The sequence below is a fragment of the Oncorhynchus mykiss genome, chromosome 22, assembly GCF_057628025.1.
Source record: "Oncorhynchus mykiss isolate SJ-2025 chromosome 22, ASM5762802v1, whole genome shotgun sequence".
Taxonomy (NCBI): Eukaryota; Metazoa; Chordata; class Actinopteri; order Salmoniformes; family Salmonidae; genus Oncorhynchus; species Oncorhynchus mykiss.
The window spans coordinates 18,146,543-18,174,509 of NC_143043.1; the positions used below are offsets into that span (position 1 = coordinate 18,146,543).

General features: G+C 41.6%; 2 protein-coding genes across 3 annotated transcripts in view; one reads left to right on the top strand and one right to left on the bottom strand.

The window, feature by feature from the left end:
• Positions 1–27,967, top strand: part of LOC110502054 (cysteine and serine rich nuclear protein 3) — a 64,225-nt gene that overhangs the window by 5,714 nt on the left and 30,544 nt on the right. The gene's annotated exons all lie outside the window — the stretch shown is intronic.
• On the bottom strand, positions 11,700–27,901 carry LOC110501489 (UDP-glucuronosyltransferase). The gene is made up of 5 exons (XM_021579090.3): positions 26,894–27,901; positions 19,172–19,303; positions 18,378–18,465; positions 17,991–18,210; positions 11,700–17,701 (listed from the first exon to the last, which is right to left on the bottom strand). Exons 1-5 carry the CDS (start codon positions 27,818–27,820, stop codon positions 17,416–17,418), a joined length of 1,653 nt encoding a protein of 550 aa, XP_021434765.3. The 5' UTR covers positions 27,821–27,901; the 3' UTR covers positions 11,700–17,415.

Genomic DNA, 27,967 nt, shown 5'->3' on the forward strand with positions numbered 1-27,967 from the left:
TTGTTGATTCTTCACAAAAAAAATACAGTTTTATATCTTTATGTTTGAAGCCTGAAATGTGGCAAAAGGTCGCAAAGTTCAAGGGGGCCAAATACTTTCGCAAGGCACTGTATGTATGTGTATTCTTAATCCATTCCTTACTTAGAGTTGTGTATTTTGGGTATATGTTGTGAAACTGTTAGATATTACTTCACTGTCGGAGCTAGAAGCACAAGCATTTCGCTACACCCGAAATAACATCTGCTAAACACGTGAATGTGACCAATAAAATTTGATTTAAATGTGTTTACCTTGTGAATAACTGAGCCTTTGAATTTTGGTACCTTTTTGAATAACTGAATCTGCCTTGCGTTGCTATTAAAAACTGTAGCATAGTTGTCTTGGGCGCATTGAATGTGGTTCATTAAAGATTTAGAGAGAAGGTAGTGCGACTTTTTAAAGATAATAGTACAGAGTAGAATGTCCCTGCATGACTCCGGCGCGGGTGAGTAGTCTTCTCACAGTTTCACATTCAGAGCCAACATTTGTGGGGATTCATGCTTTCCTTTAAACTTGGCCTGCAGTTCCATTCATACTGACTTGTAAAAACAAGCCAACAGGTCAGGCTAGAAGATTGTTTTTGGGAGGGAGTAGCTGGTGCTTTAGATCAGTGGTTCACATCTTGTTGATCAGTTGGAATGTTCTGTTTAGGAAGCATGTCCTTAGGCTTAAGCATGTTGATTATTCAGGGCACAAGATCACAACACCACAATTAAACGATTTAAAATCAGTCTTAGGAATATCATCAGATCAATATTTTTATATTTTCTCACCTTTTAATGTCTCAACCTATGTTCACCCCTCTTGAAATTGGAAGACCACGTCAATCCATTCTATAGACTTACAAAACTGTATATGCCAGTATTAAATTAATGGCCAAATGCAACCATTTTTTTTTATCTCAATATCAAATCATTTCTGAGTAACAATTATGTACCTTAGTGTGATTGTTTCCAATTAAAATGGTCAAAAATAAACAAATAGCTTCTTAGCAAAGAGCAATTTCTCAAGCAATAATTTATCTAGGACTGTCTGGGAGTGGTCTGAGTGGGGAGGGGAAAACTTGCTGTTATTGGAAGAGAGGTTTGGAACACTTTCTTATTGGTCTATTAACTAATTTACCGACCGTTGATGTCACCAGGCAGGGCAAAACTCAATCCCAACAAAGCAGGCAGAAGTTTTCAGCCGGTCTTTTCAAATACAGTGGGGGAAAAAAGTATTTAGTCAGCCACCGATTGTGCAAGTTCTCCCACTTAAAAAGATGAGAGAGGCCTGTCATTTTCATCATAGGTACACTTCAACTATGACAGACAAAATGAGAACAAAAATCCAGAAAATCACATTGTAGGATTTTTAATGAATTTATTTGCAAATTATGGTGGAAAATAAGTATTTGGTCAATAACAAAAGTTTATCTCAATACTTTGTTATATACCTTTTTGTTGGCAATGACAGAGGTGAAGACTTACAGAAAATGTTTGACAAGGTTTTCACACACTGTTGCTGGTATTTTGGCCCATTCCTCCATGCAGATCTCCTCTAGAGCAGTGATGTTTTGGGGCTGTTGCTGGGCAACACTGACTTTCAACTCCCTCCAAAGATTTTCTATCGGGTTGAGATCTGGAGACTGGCTAAGCCACTCCAGGACCTTGAAATGCTTCTTATGAAGGCACTCCTTCGTTGCCCGGGTGGTGTGTTTGGGATCATTGTCATGCTGAAAGACCCAGCCACGTTTCATCTTCAATGCCCTAGCTGATGGAAGGAGGTTTTCATTCCAAATCTCACAATACATGGCCCCATTCATTCTTTCCTTTACACGGATCAGTCGTCCTGGTCCCTTTGCAGAAAAACAGCCCCAAAGCATGATGTTTCCACCCCCATACTTCACAGTAGGTATGATGTTCTTTGGATGCAACTCAGCATTCTTTGTCCTCCAAACACGTCGAGTTGAGTTTTTACCAAAAAGTTATATTTTGGTGTCATATGGTCAGATGAAATTCTCCCAGTCTTCTTCTGGATCATCCAAATGCTCTCTAGCAAACTTCAGGCGGGCCTGGACATGTACTGGCTTAAGCAGGGGGACACGTCTGGCACTGCAGGATTTGAGTCCCTAGTGGCGTAGTGTGTTACTGATGGTAGGCTTTGTTACTTTGGTCCCAGCTCTCTGCAGGTCATTCACTAGGTCCCCCCGTGTGGTTCTGGGATTTTTGCTCACCGTTCTTGTGATCATTTTGACCCCACGGGGTGAGATCTTGCATGGAGCCCCAGATCGAGGAAGATTATCAGTGGTCTTGTATGTCTTCCATTTTCTAATAATTGCTCCCACAGTTGATTTCTTCAAACCAAGCTGCTTACCTATTGCAGATTCAGTCTTCCCAGCCTGGTGCCGGTCTACAATTTTGTTTCTGGTGTCCTTTGACAGCTCTTTGGTCTTGGCCATAGTGGAGTTTGGAGTGTGACTGTTTGAGGTTGTGGACAGGTGTATTTTATACTGATAACAAGTTCAAACAGGTGCCATTAATACAGGTAACGAGTGGAGGACAGAGGAGCCTCTTAAAGAAGAAGTTACAGGTCTGTGAGAGCCAGAAATCTTGCTTGTTTGTAGGTGACCAAATACTTATTTTCCACCATAATTTGCAAATAAATTCATAAAAATCCTACAATGTGATTTTCTGGATGTTTTTTTAGTTGAAGTGTACCTATGATAAATTACAGGCCTCTCATCTTTTTAAGTGGGAGAAATTGCACAATTGGTGGCTGACTAAATACTTCTTTGCTCCACTGCAGCTCTAACACTAAAATGCATTATCATCATTTTCACAATTTCATCTTTGAAATGACTAGTCCTTGAGTGTATTTGGTCTGGCTATGTACAAGCTTTGCTGGGTCTTTCAGGGTTTGGGATCAGGCTCCCATGAGATGTTGCCATGACATCCATGTGGAATGTGCTTTCTCTCTCCAGCTTATTATGAGTTAACTTGAAATGTGTTTTCCTTTCATCTTGATGATCTCGAAGTGATGGTTCTATTTGGAAACAAAACAAACGATTTGGACCTGACATGAACCGTTATTTACCAGCGGTGTAAAATATGTAAGTAAAAATACTTGAAAGTACTACTTAAGTAGTTTTTTGGGGAGTATCTGTACCATTTATATCAAATCAAATGTATTTATATAGCCCTTCGTACATCAGCTGATATCTCAAAGTGCTGTACAGAAACCCAGCCTAAAACCCCAAACAGCAAGCAATGCAGGTGTAGAAGCACGGTGGCTAGGAAAAACTCCCTAGAAAGGCCAAAACCCAGGAATAAACCTAGAGGAACCAGGCTATGAGGGGTGACCAGTCCTCTTCTGGCTGTACCGGGTGGAGATTATAACAGAACATGGCCAAGATGTTCAAACGTTCATAAATGACCAGCATGGTCAAATAATAATAATCACAGTCAGAACAGTTGACACTGGAGCAGCAGCACGGCCAGGTGGACTGGGAGTCATCATGCCAGGTAGTGCTGAGGCATGGTCCTAGGGCTCAGGTCCTCAGAGAGAGAGAAATAAATAATTAGAGAGAGCATACTTAAATTCACACAGGACACCGGATAAGACAGAAGTACTCCAGATATAACAAACTGACCCTAGCCCCCCGACACATGAACTACTGCAGCATATGAGTCTTCAGTAAAGACTTAAAGGTTGAGACCGAGTTTGCGTCTCTCACATGGGTAGGCAGACCATTCCATAAAAATGGAGCTCTATAGGAGAAAGCCCTGCCTCCAGCTATTTGCTTAGAAATTCTAGGGACAATTTGGAGGCCTGCGTCTTGTGACCGTAGCGTACGTGTAGGTATGTACGGCAGGACCAAATCAGAGAGATAGGTAGGAGCAAGCCCATGTAATGCTTTGTAGGTTAGCAGTAAAACCTTGAAATCAGCCCTTGCCTTGACAGGAAGCCCGTGTCAGGAGGCTAGCACTGGAGTAATATGATCAAATTTTTTGGTTCTAGTCAGGATTCTAGCAGCCATATTTAGTACTAACTTAAGTTTATTTAGTGCTTTATCCGGGTAGCCGGAAAGTAGAGCATTGTACTAGACTAACCTAGAAGTAACAAAAGCATGGATTAATTTTTCTGCATCATTTTTGGACAGAAAGTTTCTGATTTTTGCAATGTTACCTAGATGGAAAAAAGCTGTCCTTTAAACATTCTTGATATGTTCGTCAAAAGAGAGAGCAGGGTCCAGGTCCTTCACAGTTTTATTTGAGACGACTGTACAACCATTAAGATTAATTGTCAGATTCAATAGATCTCTTTGTTTCTTGGAACCTAAAACAAGCTTCTCTGTTTTGTCCGAGTTTAAAAGTAGAACGTTTGCAGCCATCCACTTCCTTATGTCTGAAACACAGGCTTCTAACGGGGGCAATTTTGGGGCTTCACCATGTTTCATTGAAATATACAGCTGTGTGTCACCCGCATAGCAGTGAAAGTTAACATTATGTTTTCGAATGACATCCCCAAGAGGTAAAATATATAGTGAAAACAATAGTGGTCCTAAAACGGAACCTTGAGGAACACCTACATTTACAGTTGATTTGTCAGAGGACAAACCATTCACAGAGACAAACTGATATCTTTCCGACAGATAAGATCTAAACCAGGCCAGAACTTGTCCGTGTAGACCAATTTGGGTTTCCAATCTCTCCAAAAGAATGTGGTGATCGATGGTATCAAAAGCAGCACTAAGGTCTAAGAGCACGAGGACAGATGCAAAGCCTCAGTCTGATGCCATTAATAGGTAATTTACCACCTTTACAAGTGCAGTCTATGATGGGGTCTAAAACCAGACTGAAGCATTTCGTATACATTGTTTGTCTTCAGGAAGGCAGCGAGTTGCTGTGCAACATCCTTTTCAAAAAATGTTGAGAGGAATGGAAGATTCGATAACGGCCGATAGTTTAAAAAAAATATTTTCTGCGTCAAGGTTTGGCTTTTTCAAGAGAGGCTTTATTACTGCCACTTTTAATGAGTTTGGTACACATCCGGTGGATAGAGAGCTGTTTATTAAATTCAACATAGGAGGGCCAAGCACAGGAAGCAGCTCTTTCAGTAGTTTAGTTGAAATAGGGTCCAGTATGCAGCTTGAAGGTTTAGAGGCCATGATTATTTTCATCATTGTGTCAAGAGATATAGTACTAAAACACTTGAGTGTCTCTCTTGATCCTAGGTCCTGGCAGAATTGTGCAGACTCAGGACAACTGAGCTTTGAAGGAATACGCAGATTTAAAGAGGAGTCCGTAATTTGCTGTGACAGTAATGACTGTGACAGTGAGTAGGTCCAGAGACATGTTGGACAAAACCCACTGAGTCGATGATGGCTCCAAAAGCCTTTTGGAGTGGGTCTGTGGACTTTTCCATGTGAATATTAAAGTCACCAAAAATATGAATATTATCTGCTATGACTACAAGGTCCGATAGGAATTCAGGGAACTCAATGAGGAACGCTGTATATGGCCCAGGAGGCCTGTAAACAGTAGTTATAAAAAGTGATTGAGTAGGCTGCGTAGATTTCATGACGAGAAGCTCAAAAGACGAAAACTGCATTTTTTTTTTGTTGTTGTAAATTTAAATTTGCTATCGTAAATGTTAGCAACACCTCCGCCTTTGCGGGATGCAAATTTATCTTTGACAACTTTTACTTCACTACATTCCTAAAAAAATATGTACTTTTTACTCCATACATTTTCCCTGACACCCAAAAGTACAGTAACAGGACAGTAAAATTGTCAAATTCACATACTTCAAGAGAACATCCCTAGTCATCCCTAATGCCTCGGATCTGTCAGATTCACTAAACACACAGCGTCGTTTGTAAGTGATGTCTGAGTGTTGGGGTGTGCCCCTGGCTATCCGTAAACAAACAAAAAATAGGAAAAAAAGAAAATGGTGCCCTCTGGTTTGCTTAATATATGGAAATTAAAATAATTTATACTTTTTACTTTTAAAACCAAATATGTTTTGATTTTACTCAAGTAGTATTTTACTGGGGGACTTTTATTTTCAACTCTAAGTAATCTAGACCTTTACTCAAGTATGACAATTGGGTACTTTAACCTGCACTGTTAATTACTGTAGGTCCACATAAATAACAACAATTTATTACTGTATGTATAACTCTGATAGTGTGTCTGAATGTCATAAACACAGTAGCATAGTTACACAACCTATCTATTTGAATGCACTCTCATTGATAATGGGCCTGCACACCTTTTTAAGGCATTTTTTCAATTGGATGTGAATTTTGATCAACTATTATTTTGATTCAGAGGAAAATCAAGAGCACCTCTTTTCCCATTCCTACGAGTCTGAGCATGTCATATTTTTCTGAATAAATTCTCAAATGATTTCCATCATGCTGCTCTATGCCTGCCATCACTATGGCAACCAGTTTTAATCTGGGGGGGGGACTCTTTGATGAAATGACTACCATTGTGGTATATGTTTTTATTTTGTCAGACCATTAGTCAGAGAAGTTGCAATACTGTAAACAAAATATTCCTCAGATACAGTATGAATCATTATGAATCGCTAAGTGTTGATTTAGTATAACCACAGAACTAGAATGAGAGTCGTTTTATCTATTTGAATAACTACATGAGAAACTATCATGTTACATATTTCTTTACGTTTTTGCATTCCGCTACATTAAACAACACACTGTATTAGATGTTCATTTACTGTAGATATTCTGTACATTTCTAAGTTTGTCTGATGGTGATCCTATTTCTAGCTTGCAGGAGTCCGTATCCATTAGGATGAATTGAGTTAATTAGGCTAAATGTATCCTTTGAAATGTGAGAGCTGCATATAGCTTTTAGCCTCCAAAGGCACCTTCAAACCATGTTTTCGTTTGGTGTACTGAGATTATTTACAGATGAACATAGTTATTATTCCACTGTCTAAGTACAAGCACTGCATGACCCGCTTCATGAATTTGACCAGATAACAGAGCTAATGTTTTACATATGAAAATGCTTGAAGATCTCAGCAGATACTATATATTAATAATGATGTCTGCTAACATGGACCCACAACCCCTCGGCTCCCTCAGCATGTAACAGAGATGAAAGCATCTTTGTCTCTGTGAGGTGCCTTGGCAGCTCTGTCTCTGCCAGAGCTAGGGCTTCTGTGAACTTTTAGGTGGCATGGGAAAACACAGTCATAAATAAAATATGCTTTTATCAATAATTCAGCTTAGCATTGTGATTGACAACTAGTGTGAAATAACCTGATTATGCCTCCACAGTGCATGACTTGAATTACACCAAAACATGCCCAAGTTTGAATGTGTTTTTAAAAGGTTAAGCTGTATGTTGACTAATTTCGGCAGACAATGGATCGATTATGTTGTCAGGCTGTCAGATGATATCCTTTGCTGCTCCTTGCGAGCGTCAAACCAAGAGCATCATTATTTCAGCGTTGGTCTTTTCGTGAGAGTGTAATGGTTTTATGAATCCATGTTATGAAAGACCATATGTAAAACCATGAAATAGCTTTTTTTTTTAGATTATACACCAGCTGCCTTTGAAAAAGAATCAGACAAAAAAAACGACCCTTATTGGGTGAACCCAATATAATGTTATTCTATATCCCTGTCTTTGAAAAGTAATGACATCCCCCTAAGAACCCCCCCCCCCCTTAGAAACAAATATTATTGGCAGATTTATGTCAATGGCCGATGTTATGAAATGGAACAGAGCAGCCCAGTTTGAAATAATGGTACTACAAACAACCTAATGGTTGGTATAAGACTCTTATCTCAGTCATCCCTGGACCTGCATTGATAATAGACATGCACCGGCGTTTCCTCTATTGTTCTGTGAGGAGGAGCAGATAGATCAATGGTCCCTGTGCTAGCTGCAGCAGGCAGGCAGGCTCCCATCCTTCGTGTGCAGAGTGCTGAGCAGTGGGCTGGTCCGACTCCCTCCTTTCCTTTCGTGTGTGGAGCTGTCTACAGCCTCGGGCAACATCAAGTTAACAAATGTACGGAGTCCGTGCCAAAGCTTGATTTGCATAAATCTGTAAATGTACCACATTTTCTTGAATGGATTCCTTTGTGTTTAATTGGTGCGTTGTTCCTTATGCATGTGACTTTCCAATTGTCACTGAGCTGCCTGAACATCAATATCCTCTTGGACTGTGTTGTTCTCCTTTTTTTTATTTAATTTGACCATGAGCTTATAGATAAGTAATGTGTAGATAGATTATGTTATTGTGTTATTGATATTTGAGAAACACTGAGTGTTTGAATATGACTGTGCCCGCTCCACCACAGTTTATTTAATGTGATTTAGACAGAGCGGTCATAGTTGTATTTTATTAATGCACAGAGTCTGGTTTTATGTGTAGATTTGATATATCGGCAATGTATTGTGCTAATGTCTCATAGTATTGTTCGCTAGGTCTGAAAACATCATTCTGCTGCACATTTTGATGGTTCTCCATATAATCACTGATTTATTTTCAGATGTGGGGAAAGTTTTTTTTCTATTCATACCACTTTGATTGAAACCATCCTGTAGCCTACATTGAATTATTTTGTGGGGGATGTGGGCTTGACCAAGTTTCCCCTTGGGACACAGGGATGCAAATTACATTGAGCATTCTGTTATTCCTGAACACGTGATTAACTGACAGCGAGAGAGAGAGAGAATAGAAGAGATGGAGAATTGGAGAGAGAAGGAGAGAGAGACATTCACCAAACAAATTCCTCTGCGGCCTTTTCATGTATAATTTAGGAGGCTCGCCACCCTCTAAACAGTACCATCGAATGTGGAATACATCAGCGTTGTGTTTATGTTCTCTCCGCCACATGCTCTGTTGCAGGAATCCTCCGTCAACATCATCTGTAGATATATAATCATCCAGGCCTCAGCTCCTCCTCAGGGAGCCCAGCTGAGACCCGGCCTGCCTCTCAAGGTTGCTGGTTATGGCTGCGTCTGACACCAGTGATTTATGAGGTTAAGCCTAACCTCAGACTTCTAATATGGCAGAGGATCTTTAAATGAAATCAAAAAGAAATAAATAATGCTTATGTTCCTAGCTCCAGCAGTGCAGTGATACCTAACAACACAAACAATACATGCAAATCCCCAAATAAAACAATATACATTTTGAAATATTAGAACGAGCAATGTCAGAGTCCAGGAATATAAATATATATGTATATGATGGTGTGTATAGACATTATGGACAGTATATGTATAGAAAAGGTGTGTACAGCAGTAGTTATATAAGATGAGCCTTGACTAGAAAACAGTATAAACTTTTTCCCACATTTTGTTGTGTTACAGCCTGCATTTAAAATGGATTGAGATGATGTGTTACTTGTATACATTTGAAGTCGGAAGTTTACATACACCTTAGCCAAATACATTTAAACTCAGTTTTTCACAATTCCTGACATTTAATCCAAATAAAAATTGTCTTAGGTCAGTTAGGATCACCACTTTATTTTAAGAATGTGAAATGTAAGAATAATAATAATAGAGAATTATTTTTTTAGCTTTTATTTATTTCATCACATTCCCAGTGGGTCAGAAGTTTACAAACACTCAATTAGTATTTGGTAGCATTGCCTTTAAATTGTTTAACTTAGGTCAAATGTTTCGGGTGGCCCTCCACAAGCTTCCCACAATAGGTTTGGTGAATTATGGCCCATTCCTCCTGACTGAGCTGGTGTAACTGAGTCAGGTTGGTAGGCCTCCTTGCTCACACACACATTTTCAGTTCTGCTCACAAATGTTCTATAGGATTGAGGTCAGGGTTTTGTGATGGCCACTCCAATACCTTGACTTTGTTGTCCCAACTTTGGAAGTATGCTTGGGGTCACTGTCCATTTGGAAGACCCATTTGCAACCAAGCTTTAACTTCTTGACTGATGTCTTGATATGTTTCTTCAATATATCCACATAATTTTTATTCCTCATGATGCCATCTGTTTTGTGAAGTGCACCAGTCCCTCCTGCAGCAAAGCACCCCCACAACATGATGCTGCCACCCCTGTGCTTCACGGTTGTGATGGTGTTCTTGAGTTTGCAAGCTTCCCCCTTTTTCCTCCAAACATAACGATGGTCATTATGGCCAAAAAGTAATATTTTTGTTTCATCAGACCAGAGGACATTTCTCCAAAAAGTATTATCTTTGTCCCTATGTGCAGTTGCAAACCGTAGTCTGGCTTTTTTATGGCAGTATTGGAGCAGTGGCTTCTTACTTGCTGGGCGGCCTTTCAAGTTATGTCGATATAGGACTCGTTTTACTGTGGATATAGATACTTTTGTACCTGTTTCCTCCAGCATCTTCACAGGGTCCTTTGCTGTTGTTCTCGGATTGACTTGCACTTTTCGCACCAAAGTGCGTTCATCTCTAAAAGACAGAACGCATCTGCTTCCTGAGCGGTATGACGGCTGCGTGGTCCCATGGTGGAACCAGACCTGTGGAGGTCTACAATTGTTTTTCTGAGGTCTTGGCTGATTTCTTATGGTATTCCCATGATATCAAGCAAAGAGGCACTGAGTTTGAAGGTAGGCCTTGAAATACATCCACAGGTACACCTCTAATTGACTCAAATTATGTCAATTAGTCTAACATTAGCTTCTAAAGCCATGACATCATTTTCTGGAATTTTCCAAGCTGTTTAAAGGCACATTCAACTTAGTGTAATGTAAACTTCTGACCCACTGGAATTGTGATAGAGTGAATTATAAGTGAAATAATCTGTCTGTAAATTGTTGGAAAAAGTACTTGTCATGCACAAAGTAGATGTTTTAACCGACTTGCCAAAAATATAGTTTGTTAACAAGACATTTGTGAAGTGGTTAAAAAATGAGTTTTAACGACTCCAAGCTAAGTGTGTGGAAACTTCCGACTTCAACTGTATATACAATACCCCATAATGTCAAAGTGGAATTATGTTTTTAGAAATGTTTACAAATGAATACAAAATTTAAAGCTGAAATGTCTTGAGTCAAGAACTATTCAACTCCTTTGTAATGGCAAGCCTACATACGTTCAGGAATAAACATTTGCTTAACAAGTCACATAATAAGTTGCATGAACTTACTCTGTGTGCAATAATAGTGTTTAAAATGATATTTGAATGACGACCTCATCTCTGGACCCCACAAATACAATTATCTGTAAGGTCCCTCAGTCAAGCAGTGAATTTCAAACACAGATTCAACCACAAAGACCAAGGAGGTTTTCCAATGCTTCGCAAAGAAGGGCACCTATTGGTAAATGGGTAAAGATTCAAAAAAGCAGACCTAGTCCTCTTGAGCATGGTGCAGTTATTAATTATATCAATACACCCAGTCACTACAAATATACAGGCGTCGTTCCTAACTCAGTTGCCGGAGAGGAAGGAAAGCACTCAGGGATTTCACCATGAGGCCAATGGGGATTTTAAAACCGTTACAGAGTTTATTGGCTGTGATTGGAGAAAACTGAGGATGGATCAACAACATTGTAGTTACTCAACCACAATACAATTTTTTTAAATGTATTTTATTTCACCTTTATTTAAACCGGTAGGCTAGTTGAGAACAAGTTCTCATTTGCAACTGCGACCTGGCCAAGATAAAGCATAGCAATTAGACACGTACAACACAGAGTTTATTTTATTTTACCTTTATTCAACTAGGCATGTCAGTCAAGAACAAAATCTTATTTTCAATGATGGCCTAGGAACAGTGGGTTAACTGCCTGTTCAGGGGCAGAACGAAAGATTTGTTCCTTGTCAGCTCGGGGTTTTGAACCTTCCGGTTACTAGTCCAACGCTCTAACCACTAGGCTACCCTGCCGCCCCTAGTTACACATGGAATAAACAAAACATACAGTCATTAATACAGTAGAAAGAAATAAAACAAAAAGTGTATATACAGTGAGTGCAAATGAGGTAAGATAACAGAGTTAAGGCAATGAATAGGCCATAGTAGCAAAGTAATTACAATTTAGCTAATTAACACTGGAGTGATAGATGTGCATTTGATGATCTGCAAGTAGAAATACTGGTGTGCGGCCTGCCGGGTGGCGCAGTCGTTAAGGGCCCTGTACTGCAGCGCCAGCTGTGCCATCAGAGTACCTGGGTTCGCGCCCAGGCTCTGTCGTAACCGGCCGCAACCGGGAGGTCCGTGGGGCGACGCACAATTGGCTTAGCGTCGCCCGGGTTAGGGAGGGCTTGGTCGGTAGGGGTGTCCTTGTCTCATCGCGCACCAGCGACTCCTGTGGCGGGCTGGGCGCAGTGTACGCTAACCAAGGTGGCCAGGTGCACGGTGTTTCCAAGATAGTAGCTACTACAACAATTGGATACCACGAAATTGGGGAGAAAAAGGGGTAAAAAAAAAAAAAAAAAAAATACTGGTGTGCAAAAGAGCAAAAAAAAGTCAATAAAAACAATATGGGGATTAGGTAGGTAGTTGGATGGGCTATTTACAGATGGGTGCAGATGGGTGCTGCAGCAATCGGTGAGCTGCTCAGATAGTTGATGCTTAAATGAGGGAGATATAAGTCTCCAAATTCAGCGATTTTTGCAATTCGTTCCAGTCATTGGCAGCAGAGAACTGGAAGGACAGGCGGCCAAAGGAGGTGTTAGCTTTGCGGATGACCAGTGAGATATACCTGCTGGAGTGAGTGCTACGGGTAGGTGTTGTTACCAGTGAGCTGAGATAAGGCGGAGCTTTACCTAGCAAAGACATATAGATGACCTGGAGTCAGCGGGTCTGGCGACGGATATGTAGAGAGGGCCAGCCGACTAGAGCATACAGGTCGCAGTGGTGGGTGGTATATGGGGCTTTGGTGACAAAAATGGATGGCACTGTGATAGACTGCATCCAGTTTGCTGAGTAGAGTGTTGGAGGATATTTTGTAGATGACATCGCCGAAGTCGAGGACTGGTAGGATAGTCAGTTTTACGAGGGTATGTTTGGCAGCGTGAGTGAAGGAGGCTTTGTTGTGAAATAGGAAGCCGATTCTAGATTTAATTTTGGATTGGAGATGCGTCTGGAAGGAGACTTTACAGTCTAGCCACCTAGGTATTTGTAGTTGTCCACATATTCTAGGTCAGAATCGTCCAGAGTAGTAATGGTGGGTGGGTGCTGGCAGCGATCGGTTGAAGGCCATGGAAGGAGTGTTGTATGGCATTGAAGCTCATTTGGAGGTTAGTTAACACAGTCTCCAAAGAAGGGCCAGATGTATACAGAATGGTGTCGTCTGCGTAGAGGTGGAACAAGGAATCAGCCGCAGCAAGAACGACATCATTGATATATACAGAGAAAAGAGTCGGCCCAAGAATTGAACCCTGTGGCACCCCCATAGAGACTGCCAGAGGTCCGGACAGCAAGCCCTCCGATTTGACACACTGAACTCTATCTGAGAAGTAGTTGGTGAACCAGGCGAGGCCGTCATTTGAGAAACCAAGGCAATTGAGTCTGCCGATAAGAATGCGATGATTGACAGAGTCGAAAGCCTTGGCCAGGTTGATGAAGACGGCTGCACAGTGCTGTTTCTTATCGATGGCGGTTATGATATCGTTTAGTACCTTGAGCGTGGCTGAGGTGCTGTGGGATTCAAAATGGTCAGTGATCTGTTTGTTAACTTGGCTTTCAAAGACTTTAGAAAGGCAGGACAGGATGGATATAGGTCTGTAACAGTTTGGGTCTAGAGTGTCACCCCCTTTGAAGAGGGGGATGACCGCGTCAGCTTTCCAATCTTTAGGAATCTCGGACGATACAAAAGAAAGGTTGAACTGACTAGTAATAGGGGTTGCAATAATGGCGGCAGATCATTTTAGAAAGAGAGGGTCCAGATTGTCTAGCCCTACTGATTTGTATGGGTCCGGGTTACAGTTTTGACTTAATTCACCTTGAAAATCTATGGCAAGACTTGAACATGGCTGTCTAGCAATGATCAACAACCAACGTGACAGAGCTTGAAGAATTAAAAAAATAATAATGTGCTAATGTTGTAACAATCTAGGTGTATTGAATGTTGGCTAAGGCTGGTGAGGTCCTCAGGCTTCAGAGAGAGAGAGAGAGAGACAGGGCTATATCCCAAATGGCACCCTATTCCCTATGGGCCCTGTAAAAAGTAGTGCACTATGTAGGAAATAGGGTGACATTTGGGACGCAGGCCGTGGTGTCTGAAGTCTACCCAGCTTTCCCCCCTTTCTAGCTTCACAATAATCAGGAATACCCTGCCCCAATGTCTCTTATGCACCAGCGTCACTGCTGCCCCTGTCAAGGGATCTACCGAGACTGTGCATATCAATAGATTAAGTGTTGGGGTACCGTCTGAAATAAGGACTTCTGCCAATGATGCTTCTCTCAGTCTTCGTTCAGATGTTGTCTCAGTCACAGCTCAGACAATCCACACAATGTCTTCTTCTCTCAGATTAAGATGCCTATTTGAACCTGTGTTTATAATGTTTATGATAAACAATAGGACTCTTGGCAGGCAGAACTAGTTCTTCACCAATGCAGAAGATACAGTAAATATGTTAGCTTTGGGATATCTATTTCAAAATGTTTCTTCCCTATTTCCTAGTGTCATGTCTTCACTGAGCATTCTGGGTTGGACACTTCATTATCACATGACCTCAATACAACTGCCCAGCTTGGCCACACATACTGTTTTAAGATTGATTGATTCACAACATTTTGTATGTTTATGTTCATGCCTGCTGTCACAAAATTGCTTCACAGAAATCATAAAGCCACTTTGCAAGTCAGACAAAATATAGGTCAATAGCAGTGGTGCAATGGAATTGTGTGTAACAAAATGCCTTCTCTCCAGCTTCTGATTTGCATTTTTATTTAATAGAGCTAAATTTGCCGAACAGGCCCCCATTAACATTGACGGGCTGTAGTGAAGCGGGTCGAGAGTTTCAAGTTTCGTGGTGTCCACATCACCGACAAACTATCATGGTCCAAACACACCAAGACGGTCGTGAAGATGGCACCACAACTAATCTTCCCCCTCTGGAGACTGAAAAGATTTGGCATGGGTCCCCAGATCCTCAAAACGTTCCACAGCTGCACCATTGAGAACATCCTGACCGGTTGCATCACCGCCTAGTATGGCAACTGCTCGGCAGCTGACCGTAAGGTACTACAGAGGGTAGTGCGTACGGCCCAGTACATCACTGGGGCCAGGCTTCCTGCCGTCCAGAACCTATATACTAGGCGGTGTCAGAGGAAAGCCCAAAAATTGTCAAGGTCTCCAGTCACCCAAATCATAGACTGTTCTCTCTGCCACCGCACGGCAAGTGGTACCTGAGTGCCAAGTCCTTAACAGCTTCTACCTCCAAGCCATAAGACTGCTGAACAATTAATTAAATGGCCACCCGGACTATTTACATTGACATGTCCCCCTCCCTTTTTTTTACACTGCTGCTCCTCGCTGTTTATTATCTATGCATAGTCACTTTACCCCTACCTACATGTACAAAATAACTAACCTGTACCCCTGCACATTGACTTGCTACCGGTACCCCCTGTATATACCCTCTTTATTGTTATTTTTATTGTGTTACTTTTTATTTTTATTTGACTATTTTTACTTTAGTTTATTGAGTAAATATTTTCTCTTTCTTGAACTGCATTGTTGGTTAAGGACTTGTAAGTGTGCATTTCATGGTAAGGTTGTTGTATTCAGGGAATGTGACAAATAAAATTGGATTTGATTTGATTATGAGGAATATACAGTCACTGGCCAGTTTGTTAGGTACACCATTCACGGAAATGGATCGCTCCTACAGACAGTGAGTCATGTGGCCATGGCTTGCTACATAAAGCAGGCAGACAGGCATCAGGGCATACTGTTACTAATCGATTGAATGTTAGAATGGGCAAAACCAGTGACTTAATGGACTTTGAGCGTGGTATGATTGTCGGTGCCAGGTGTGCCAGATCTAGTATCTCAGAAATTGCTGATCTCCGGGGCTTTTCACGCTCGACAGTGTCTAGAGTTTACCTAGAATGGTGCGACAAACAGAAAACATCCAGTTGATAGGTCGAAGGAGAATGGAATCATGCAAGCTAATAGGGGGGCAGAGCCACAAACAGACAAATAACGGTGCAGTTCAACAGTGGTGTGCAGAACACCATCTCGGAACACACAACTTGTTGATCCTTGCCACGAATTGCAGCAGACGAGCCTACTGGGTTCCACTATTATCAGCTAAACACAAGATGAAGATGTGTGGGGAGATGAAGGGAGTCAAAGGTCTGTGCATCTGTAGCCATCTTATTGGCACCAGCGTAGAGTATCGTCCATATTTATTTAACTAGGCAAGTCCGTTAAGAACAAATTCTCCTTTACAATGATGGCCAAACCCAGAAGACACTGGGCCAATTGTGCACCTCCCTATGGGACTCCCAATCACGGGCGGATCTGATTCAGCCTGGATTTGAACCAGGGACTGTAGTGTTGCCTATCCACTCTTTATCATTGGGCTGTGCCACTTGAAATGTTGTTCTTGGACAATAATTTCCTCCTCCAGGTTAGATGGACATCATATTGTAAAATGTGTGTCTCCCCTTTTCATAGGCCTAGATGGGATGGTTGTAGACAAGGTCGTTGGTATTGATCTGTTATAACTGTCAGTAGTAGCCTATAGGCCTATACTACCCTATGATTTTTGTCGTATTAAAAAAAATATTCTGCTAATGTCTCCAGTCATATAAGGTGTATTAGAATAGCATGACGTGTCTATAAACACGGAAAGAAAGGAGAAGAAATGTATCTGATATAGCCTAGACCTTCTCTTTGCCACTACACACTCATGCATTGAATACTGCAGTCTTTTTTTTATAGCGATTTGAGTTATATTATTAACCTAAATTGACTATCCAATCTACTCATCACATTAGGAATATCTTACATAAGTCCACAAATGCGATGATAGATAGTTCCATGGAATGCTTTACCAAAAGGTGCATTTTCATGGTGAAAATATGCTTCCCCAAACTAGAAACTCACGCGCCTACTGTGGGATAGGGGAGAAGGAGAGACCCGACTCAACTCAAACTAAACTGTCTATCGTACAGCAGAGCGTGTGTCCAACTCCAAACCTCCACAATTGAGTAGATAAGAGCATATCATGAGCTTACCGTTTACAAAACGGAGCTGAGAGCTCTCCATGCAGAATGGGGCCCATATATAAATATCCCATGTTTTTTTTCTCTCTCCCCTACCCCAATCCCATGATCATTTATATCAATAAGGCAACAGATTTTTTTTTTTATACAATTGTTTTATCTTATTCTTACAATTTTACCATCCCACCACCAGGGGGTGCTGCAGCACCTTCAGCACCCCTACTTCCCACGGCTATGCATTCTTCTTCTTCATAGACCTCTTCGTTCCACAGCACTTGCGGAAGCAGACTATGCAGCATTTAACGGTGACGATGACAACAATGAGAACTATAGTGAGTAGCAGGATGAACACGTCCAGACTGTGGTACTGGATCCAGTTGAGGTCGTGAGCGGCGGGTCTCAGGTGTTCCGCTCCGCCGTGACGCATCACAAACTCTGACCAGAACACGGCCAGGTCCAGGGGCTCGATGGGACGGTCCTTATGCACCGCTGACAGCTTCATCATCTTCTCCTTGTAACTGGGGAGAAAGGACAAATACAACAGGATTTACAATCTCCTCATAGACAACGCATGACTGCTAATATAGGAACCACTGTGTCACACTACACAGTGCAATATTCACCTTGGGCTGAATTATAATGAGGAACTCAGACTTTCATGTAAATCATGCATAGCTGACAAAATTATATTTGCACTGAAACTCAATACGTGCGTGTAGATCTCAAGTTAGGATTTGGTCTCTGTACTGTTTGCACTGCTACTTGAGTTCATAGTATCTCCTAGTATTATATGACATGATGTCTGACCTCTTGTCGTTGATGACCTTGTTGAGAGCCTCCACCAGTTTTTCTGAGGTGATATCAAACAAGTTGAGCACCTCCCCGACGCCCCTCACTGCCATGCGGTGTACGTTGTCACCCTGTTCAGCGAACAACGGCAGCATCACCATGGGAACGCCATTACAGATCCCCTCATAGGTACCGTGGGTTCCTCCGTGGGTTATAAAGGCCTTGACCCTGGGGTGGCCTAGAACATGGAACATATAACAGAGTATGAAACCATGAAGAAGAATAAGCTATTGCTTCTCTTTCACAATGTTAACAAAGTAACATGTTGTGTTTACTCAGAAGAGTACCCATCTGTAACTTCTGTAACCCAGGTGGTTTTCATTATAACTGAGAGATTAAACTAACCCAGCAGCTCATTCTGAGGAAGCCACTTCATCAATCTGACGTTGGCTGTAGCGTTTTTAGGCACTACTCCTGTGTACCTCCACACCACCTGAAAACACAGAGGACAACAGCTTACCTTCCTAATCAAGTCATATAGAATCATCTGCCAGTTCTGGATATAGTGGTAAAGGCACACCAGTTTGTAGTGGGATATAAATGTGTCTGGATTGTTTTAAGGCATAGCTCCAGTGTATATTTCCACACAAACTGAACAACATAGAACTGCAGCTTGCCATGATACTTGACATAGTATATGAAGAATGGAGAATATGCAAATGCCATTGAAACTCCATGTAATTAAAGGACTTGTTTTTAGTTTAGACTAACAGGTAAAATAACAACCCAATGTTTATATTCCAGGACAAATTAGCTAGCAACAGCAAGCTAGGTAGCTAAATTGCCATAAATGTTTAATGCTTTTCGACGTGTCCCCAAATTAATATAGTTGGTTCAGAGTTTTGATATTTCAACCTGCGTGTCTTGATCATGTCTGGTGTGGATGTACAAAATCAACATGCGTGTAATGGCACAGGCGCGAGCGATTTGGTCAGCATGTAATAGTGGATTGGAGATTAGGCCTACATGCTTAACATGCATAGTACTGTGCTTCTTCAAACACTGATATCGCCACTGTGAGTGAGAAATTATATCTTTAAGATTTAGAAAATATATTGATATTTACAGAGACTGTAAAGATTGTGTTGGTCAGAAAGGGTTACTTTTTGCCATTTTGGACATATTCGAGGTGTCCTTACCCTCTGAGGGATCCTGCTGAAGGCATCAAAAAACTGCTTGGCTTTCTCCTCCGGCATCTGAGAGACCATAGAGCCTAGGCTGAAGACCACGAAGCCATCCTCTCCTGACTCATCCACAAACTCCTGCAGATCCTGTTGAGGCACGGTGGGAAGGGTTAGTTAACAAGAAAATTGTTCATTTACATTTTCGTCATCTAGCAGACGCTCTTATCCAGAGTGACTTACAGTCAATGCATTCAACCACATATCAAGTATTGCAAGTAAAGAGAGAGAAATTTGATAATTTATGCTGCTGCTCTTGCTTTTCACGGGAGTGGAGTGTGGTACGTGTAGTTTGTTGCTGTTGGTCATAAGTCAAAAGAACCATATGCATTTCAGGTAAACAACCCAATGTTTATTTCCAAATGAGTTCGCAACAAGCTAGCTAAATGTGACTGACCGGCTCAAAATCGGTCTTATGTAGCAAAATTTGAAATTGTGTATAATTTTTTTTTACATTGGATAAAAGTAGAGACTCATAGCTTAAAAATGGTATATCATGCACTCCGTTTTTGAGGAACAATGGGAAAGTAATTCTGCTTTGAAAGTTGATCAACTTGTGAACTCACTTTTGAGAAAATGGCGTTTTGAATGTTTTGCTATCTACTGGAGAGCTCTCCTTTGTCTTCACCCATTTATCATTGTTCACACCCGCTTAAGCCAGCCCCACCCATCTCTTTAAGGATTCACATGTGAGGTCATGTGCCTAACAGTGAGTAGTGTAGTAAAGATTAAGACTAAAAGTGGTAAAAGTAATAGCCTACAATAAGGAAAAATTCCAGATAAACAGAAAGTGTCCAGATAAAAATATTTAATAAATATTAGATGTCGCTTACGCAGACACATTTGTCTAAATTGATAGGTCATGTGAAATAAATGCTATAACCTACAGTCACATAAAGTGGTGTAAAAAGTACTACATTGTCATACTTGAGTAAAAGTAAAGATACCTTAATAGAAAATGACTCAAGTAAAAGTACTACTACTCACCCAATAAAATACTACTTGAGTAAACATCTAAAGGTGTTTGTTTAAAAAAATACTTAAGTATCAAAAGTAAATAAAATTGCTAAAATGTACTTAAGTATCAAAAGTAAAAGTATAAATAATTTCAAATTCCTCATATTAAGTAAACCAGACGGCACAATTATTATTATTTTTTATTTTTATTGACGGATAGCCAGGGCCACACTTCAACAACCCAGACATAATTTTCAAATGAAGCATTTGTGTTTAGTGAGTCTGCCAGATCAGATGCAGTAGGGATGACCAGGGATGTTCTCTTGATAAGTGTGTGAATTGGACAATTTTCCTGTCAAAATGTAAAGACAACTTTTGGGTGTAAGGGAAAATGTATGGAGTAAAAAGTACATTATTTGGTGAAGGAGAGTCAGGCTTGTTCTACTGATGCTGAAAGACAAATTCCAGATACAAATATTTTGGCATTATTATACAATAGATAGCCGTAATCACTGCCAGACACACCTGGCTAACTTGATTGGTCATGTAATCATCTTATGAAGATGACATTCCCAGATAACATTACTACACATAGATCATAAACATAATGTTAGCTATCAATCCAGCAATCTAATGTCAGCTATCTAGCTAACAGTAAACTTTAACTTGGTATTTTGTTCAGACATGTCAACAACCCAACAACCCAAAGCTAGCTAAAAAAATATACCAACATATCCCAATCCATAGAGTACTAACAATACAAACCAATTGTCATAGCTAGCTAAAGTTAACCAAACAGGTTCAATGTTAGCTAGTTAGCTAGCTAACATTAGGCTCTAACTAGCAATGCGAAATGGCATTCTGAGATAACATTACTACACACAGATCATAAACTTAATGCTAGCTAGAGAGCTGTCCATCTAATGTCAGCTAGCTTGCTAACTGTAAGCTTTAACTTTCAATGAAAACAACTTTCTGACCAAATTAGAAACGTATAATATCTGAAACTGTAGCTAGACTCTTACCCGTCCGTATACATGGATGAACGCTTCACGGCAGACTGCAACCCCTTTCATCAAATAAGATGTCCTGTGTCATTTCTGTTTTGTTTGTACAGCTTGCTTGTCCTGTTGTTCTGTCTAGTCACTCTGGGTTACACTGACTGTGTGCAATGCCATAACTTTAAGAATCATCTTAAGCTTTAACCCCCACCCAAACTCCATTTTACTCGCCGTAGCAGAGCTGGTTAGGCTGTTTTCATGTTATCCAAAGAGTTGGTGACTGACTATAAGTGTGCCCCTGGCAACAATTTAATTGCGCTTTTTTGCCAACACCGGCCATATTCAACCAGTGTTGAGCGTTTGTAAATTCATCAATTATTCTGCGCTCTGGCACACTCAGACGAGAGTGCTATGAAACAGTTGTTGCAGTGACATTCTATTGAAATGGATACTTGCATAGTCAAGTCTTTTGTTAAATTTTACTACGCGATACATAAAAAAATGCATCGTTAGACAGGATTCTCTACACAAGCTGACCAGCTCAAATAGACAGAAGCGTGCTATATGGCTGACCAATCCAAACTCATCTCTCGGCATGTCCAGCCCACTTATTATCTCAGACAATCATGGGTAGTGGGACGGTTGCTGCCTTTTTCTGTGGCTTAACCAACTAGGCTTGTTAATTAACAATTTTATTTGTATTTACAGATGGCATACAAGTTTGTTATTAAGGCACATGAAAGTTGGAGAAGGCATTTCTGCCCCCCAAAAACGTATTCAAGAAGTCATTTCTGCCCCCAAAAACTTTTTGATTAAAAAAAGTTTAAGTTCAAACGGCTCTCCTGTGAGGTAGTGACCTACGACATACGTCTAGTTTCCTGAAACGGGTTACAAATGTCCATGAATGTTTCATGTGTGTTTCGATCTTTTCCAAAAATTAATATAGTTGGTTCACAATTGGTGTTGGTATTGTAACCTGCGTGACATGAACATTTCTGGTGGGGATACATAAAATCAACATGCGCACGATGTTGCATGCAGACGCATGCGCGGATCCAGTTTGGTCAGCATGTTAAAGGCACTGCGTGGTCAAACTGACGTCTGCATGTTGAACTTTTGTTGCACACGTATCCAGATGATGCTGCGTACCATTTTGTGCAACGACGTGCTATAGGTGTGATCGAGGTGATATGGTATTTATATTTCTTGCACTTTGCAGAGCAGGGCAGAGCTGTTGTCAAGGAAGTTGTCAAGGAAGTGAGTTTTTGTTTATACAGGATCTCCCGCCCTCACCTACCGTCAACCAATCATGTCAATGCGGAGCTACACGGAGCCCTCCGCATTATTACAACATTTGAGAGGCGTAAGGCAATGCAGTACGGAGCTCAATTTGCCCTCTGCGTGCCTCCGAAGGCTCCGCATTGCATCACACCATCCATATGGAGCCTCCGACCATATTTTTGGTTCAAGCACAAAGGGTCTCTTAGTCTACTATAGTGCGAGTCGGCTTAGTTGGTGGTTGGTGCTGTCTCTCCCTCTTTTCTTCATGTGTCACTCATTCACAGAACTGCCCCTCTCCTGCCTGCTCAAGCGGTACCTCTCTCTCCATCCCTCCAGTGTTGCCAACTATTTTTCAGTGAGATATGCTATTGGCTCCTTGATTTTGTCGCTAGAAGTCGCTAGATGATGTTTTGCCATTGTCGCGACAACACATCTGCGGTCCCCGACAGTGTTTTGGTCCCCTCTCCCGCTGCACACCACCGCCTCTTGAACTTCTCAGCTCCTCCCACTCCGTTTTTACGGATGAATTGAATGGAAAAAGTAGCTAAACGCTATCAAAACCATAGAAACCCTCGGTGTCAAACTCCCCAAAGGCAGCCTGTAAGTAGTTGAATTTGTCGCCAGAATCTTTTACCAATAAAAGTCACTGGAGGGGTCTAAAACCTCGCTAAATATCGACAAAATCGCTAAGTTGGCAACACTGAGCCTATCGCGCTTTAGCAGGTCCTTATAATAAAAAATGACATTTCTGCTGCTTCCCTCACCGGGATTGGAACGTGTCTGGATCTGTCTATATGGAATGGGTCTAGCTGTCCTCGGGTCTGTTGGGAACGGGTCTCTATATTTTTTTATTTTATTTATGTACATCGGGTCCAGGTTGGGAAAGCCTCTGGTCCATTTCAGAATGTGTCCAACTTTTTGGACACTTGTCCAACTAGTTGGAACTAGAACACAATAGGGCTACTCAGTTCTTCTGTTAGATTATAGTGGCCACAGTCCAGGGGGAAAGAACTGTGCTATGTCCCAAATGGCACCCTATTACCTATGTAGTGCATTATTTTTGACCAGGGCCCAGAGGGCTCTGGTCAAACGTAGTTCACTGTATGGGAAGTATGGTACCATTTGAGGCACATCAATGCTGTTCCTGGCTCAGGTTTCACTAGCTGAACACAGTCTTTAGAGAAGAAACAGATTGGAGGGTAGTTCAGAGAGGGACGTTCCCCCAACATTAATGTTGATCAATACTTGAGTGTTAGAACAGTCTTTGGTCTGGTTAGCAAAATATTGACTGAAGGAGGGAAGGTGAAGTTGTGAAAGGAGCCCATTCTCTGATAACACACCCTGTATTCATAGAAGACAAAGGCATAATAAATCCTATAACAATCACAGCTAACCCTAACTACAACCCTAACCCCACAAAACAAACCCTGCAGAGTAGTTTCCCTTCCTGAGGTTTGTAGGGTTGGAACTAGAACACAATAGGGCCCCTCAGTTCTTCTGTTAGATTATAGTGGCCACAGCCCAGGAGTAAATAAGCACCCTATTACCTATATAGTGCCTTATTTTTGACCAGGGCTCAGAGGGCTGACTGAACACCGTCTTTAGAGAAGCTTTAGAATGGAGGGTAGTACAGAGCGGGACATTCCCCCAATGTTAATTTTGAGCAATACTTCTCTTTCTACAAAATATGATAAACCACACCTTAACTTTCCCTGCACATCTATCTGCCTTGTCCTTTTTCCTTACCCAAGCTGAAGGTCGTGGTTAGGAAACTTTTGAAAAGTAATGGGTGCGATTATGGAGAATTTCTATTGGTGCATTGCTTTTTATATTCCTTAAAACATTGTCAGGATTACTTGTGTTTGGCATGACTTCCATAGCACTCTGGCGTCTTTTATCAGTACCCACAATACTTACAATTGACAGGAAAGTAACTTGAACTCTAGGTTACACCAGGTTTGACAGATTGCAAGGCAAACTTGATGGTAATTGTACATGAAGTGCAATTGATGGGACTTGCTTTAACTCTTTAAAATTATTTTTGTGATAGTGGTAGAACTTTGAAAAGTGTAACTTTACTATTTAAAGCAAAGCACTTACATATAGTCACGGTTGAATGTAGTAAAATAATTGGTCTGATTTACTTTGATAGCCTACTATATCAACCATATTACTTTGGATTGTGGGGCACTTAGATCGCAAAAAATGTCTAAACTACAGTTATTGCGTGTGAAAACTAAAAGAAGAAAGACAAGACAAAGTGATCTTCTGTCATAAAATGGGAATAAAAGGGAGGATCATGTGGACAACACTCTTCGCATAGCATAGCATAGCAACTCTCATTCAAGCTCTGGATTTCAGATAAATAGGTGCACAATTTTCTTTTGTAAAACATTCAGTGTAAATTAAGTTTGATTTTAGTTGAAAGATGATGTGATGATTAGAACGTTTTAGGCTACAATTTGGGAAGAGAGAGAGGATGGTGGATCTAGTGATGACAGCTCTTTAAAAGTATTTTATGGTTGTTGAAGAACTACGCAGAATAGGTTTGTATGCAGACCTACTGATAGCTAGCTGTTGTTCTAACTAAAAGATGACCTCTTTAGGCTAACAATGATTACTGAAAAGTACATTTCCTGAAGAAAATGTGGTGTATTTGCTAGCATGTATGCTTTTGAAATACATTATAGTAGTGGTCGTTTCTGCAGTTGTAATGATGGTGATTGGTTATAGTTTAAGATGTAGGTAGATGAAAATCTGTATTGATTGATTGATTGGTTGATAGGATAGGCTAGCCTGGACATGTGAAAGTCGGTTTGGTGTCTCTAGCTTGAACGGTTCAAGAGTTACAATTATTACTGGTAGGTATTATATGCGAACCAGAGCTAGGTAGCAATGCCCAGGAACAGAGCTGGACCAGAGTTAGTGGAGACCAGAGCAGTAGTTGTGGTCAGTAGTTGTGTGGTCAGTGGTTGTGTTGCAGATTCTTTAGACCCTACACTATGGAAATGGTCAGTAGTTGTGTGGTTGTGGTAAGTAGTGGTCAGTAGTTTTGGTCAGCAGTTTAGGTAAGTAGTTGTGTGGTTCATTAGTTGTGGTCAATAGTTGTGTTCAGTAGTAGTGGTCAGTAGTTTTGTGGTTGTGGTTCATTAGTTGTGTCAGTGGTGTGGTTGTGGTCAGTAATTGTGGTCAGAGGTTGTGGCCATTAGTTGTGGTGAGTAGTTGTGTGATTGTGAGTATGGTCTGTAGTTGTGCTGTTGTGGTCAGTAGTTGTGTGTTGACTAGTTGTGTGGTTGTGGTCAGTAGTTGTGGTTGTCATAATTTTTGCCGAAGCTTCCCCATGTGCTCCTCTGCATATGTGAGTGTCCATAGCAACGGGTCTGTTTAGGCTGCTCAATGATGAGACATGAGGAAGCTGTTAGCTAGATACTTTTTTGTCCCTCTAAACTCCGATAAACAGCTGTAACTTTGAATTGGTAGTAGATATTTTGTCCGGCTTGTTGGGGAAGGGGTCAGTTGTTTTGGGAGGAAAATGGGGTAAAATGTGTTAATGCAGTTACTAAAACAGCTGTATCGTTAGATCCGTAGAATATATTTTGATAGTGTAAAAGACCGATCTGCATGTTTTCAAGTTTTAATTATATTTCTAGCTTAAACGGTGTAGGAGGAGTAACGTTCAAAATAAGAAGAAGTATGACAAGATTTTGAATGGGGATGTTTGCTTCGCGAGTCCCAGCTAGTGGAATGTGGGCTGTATAAACGTGAGGAGAAGCTAGTCGGTAGATAAACAGAGAGCTGTGTCCAGTCAGTCCCTATGGAGGAAACAGAGATCAGGTTACAGCTGGCCGCTAGCTGAGTGTCTGACAGGCAGGTAAACACAACATCTGGGTTGTGGGACAACACCCAACAGTCTGATTGACTGTCCCTTTTAAACACCCAACAGAATATTTCTGACTGTTTTACAACATTTGGGCTTCAGAGGAGAAAGTAATCTCAGTCTGTCAAAACATAACGATCTTGAAAAGAGATGTGGTCCCAAATTAGAAAGTAAGAGAAGAATTTGATAACTTGAAATTAAATTTAAACATTTTTCCTAGAGGAATGTCTGGTGTGGTACAACTGCCGCTGCAGTGAATCTATCCATTAAGGCAGGGGTGTCAAACTAATTCCACGGAGGGCCGAGTGTCTGCGGGCTCTTGGTTTTTCCTTTCAAGTAAGACCAAGACAACCAGGTGAGGGGAGTTCCTTACTAATTTGTGACCTCAATTCATCAATCAAGTACAAGGGTGGAGCGAAAACCCGCAGACACTTGGCCATCTGTGGAATTAGTTTGACACATGTACCGTAAATGTTTCTGGACCTGGATCCATATAAGATATAGGGTGCACAGCTCTGCACAGTTGAATTTTTTGCACAGTTGAAGTATTTATAAGAGATTTACCTCTGGAAGTGGGTCTCTTTTACCACAGTTGATGCCTCCAATGTGGACCATGTTGGGCATCGTGGGTTTGGGATACTCAAAGGAGTAGTCATACCTCAGCAGCCAGATCGCCCCATGACCCAACAGTTCCCTGTACGTCATGTCCTTCTCCAGGTACCTACTGGTCAGCTCGTCAAAGCTAGCAAACATTACCGTACACAGGTAGCTCTCCACACCGTACATGAGCATGTTCTTAACTCTCCCTAGGAAGTCCATGTGGTCAGTGTTGCCGGAGAAGAAGCGTGGTACGTAGGATGGGGGATTGGGGCACTGGGCAGCCCTATCCTCCATCCCACAGGGGATCCCCTTCAAGAAGTACACCGCTGGAATGTTGAAGGACTCAGCGATGATGGATCCACAGGGTAGGAAGGGGTCGGTCAGCATCATCTTGAACCCTTCTCCTCTCAGTCGCTGCATCAGGGGCTTGTCATACAGAAGACCCTCACAGCCTTTCACCTGCATGTCGGTGAAGTCAATCAGGCCCTGCACGTTCATAAATATGTCTGTTACCTTCGGGGTCTTGCGGAACATGTCGTCCTTCAATTTGTCGATGTTCTTGTCCAGCTGTGCCTTGTTGAAGGGGACCCTAAAGATCTCAGTCCTGTGGTAGTCAGAGCTCTTGATGAGGATGGATGTCTCAGGGACCAGCACCACCATCTCATGGCCCCTGGCCGCAAGCTCCTTCACCAGAAGCTTCATACTCAGCCAGTGGCTCCCTTCTACAGGCATCACCAGGACCTTTTCCCCCTGGATGGGCCCTGGACACAAGGCTAGGCTGCACAGCAGAACCAGCAGTCCCAGCCTATGCCCCGGCGTCAGCCCCAGCCCTGGCCCCAGCCTCAGCCCCTGCCCCTGCTTAACCACAGGAACACTTTTCCCCCAGCCCATGCCTCTCTGCCTCTCTTTTCAGTTACACAAGCTGTGTTGTGAGAAGGACACTACCTCCCCGAGGTCTGGCACTGAGTGCTACTGAGAGGTGGCTAGACCTCAGACTAAACTGTGGGGAGTATGTGTCTCCCTGCTAGGTCTGGGTCT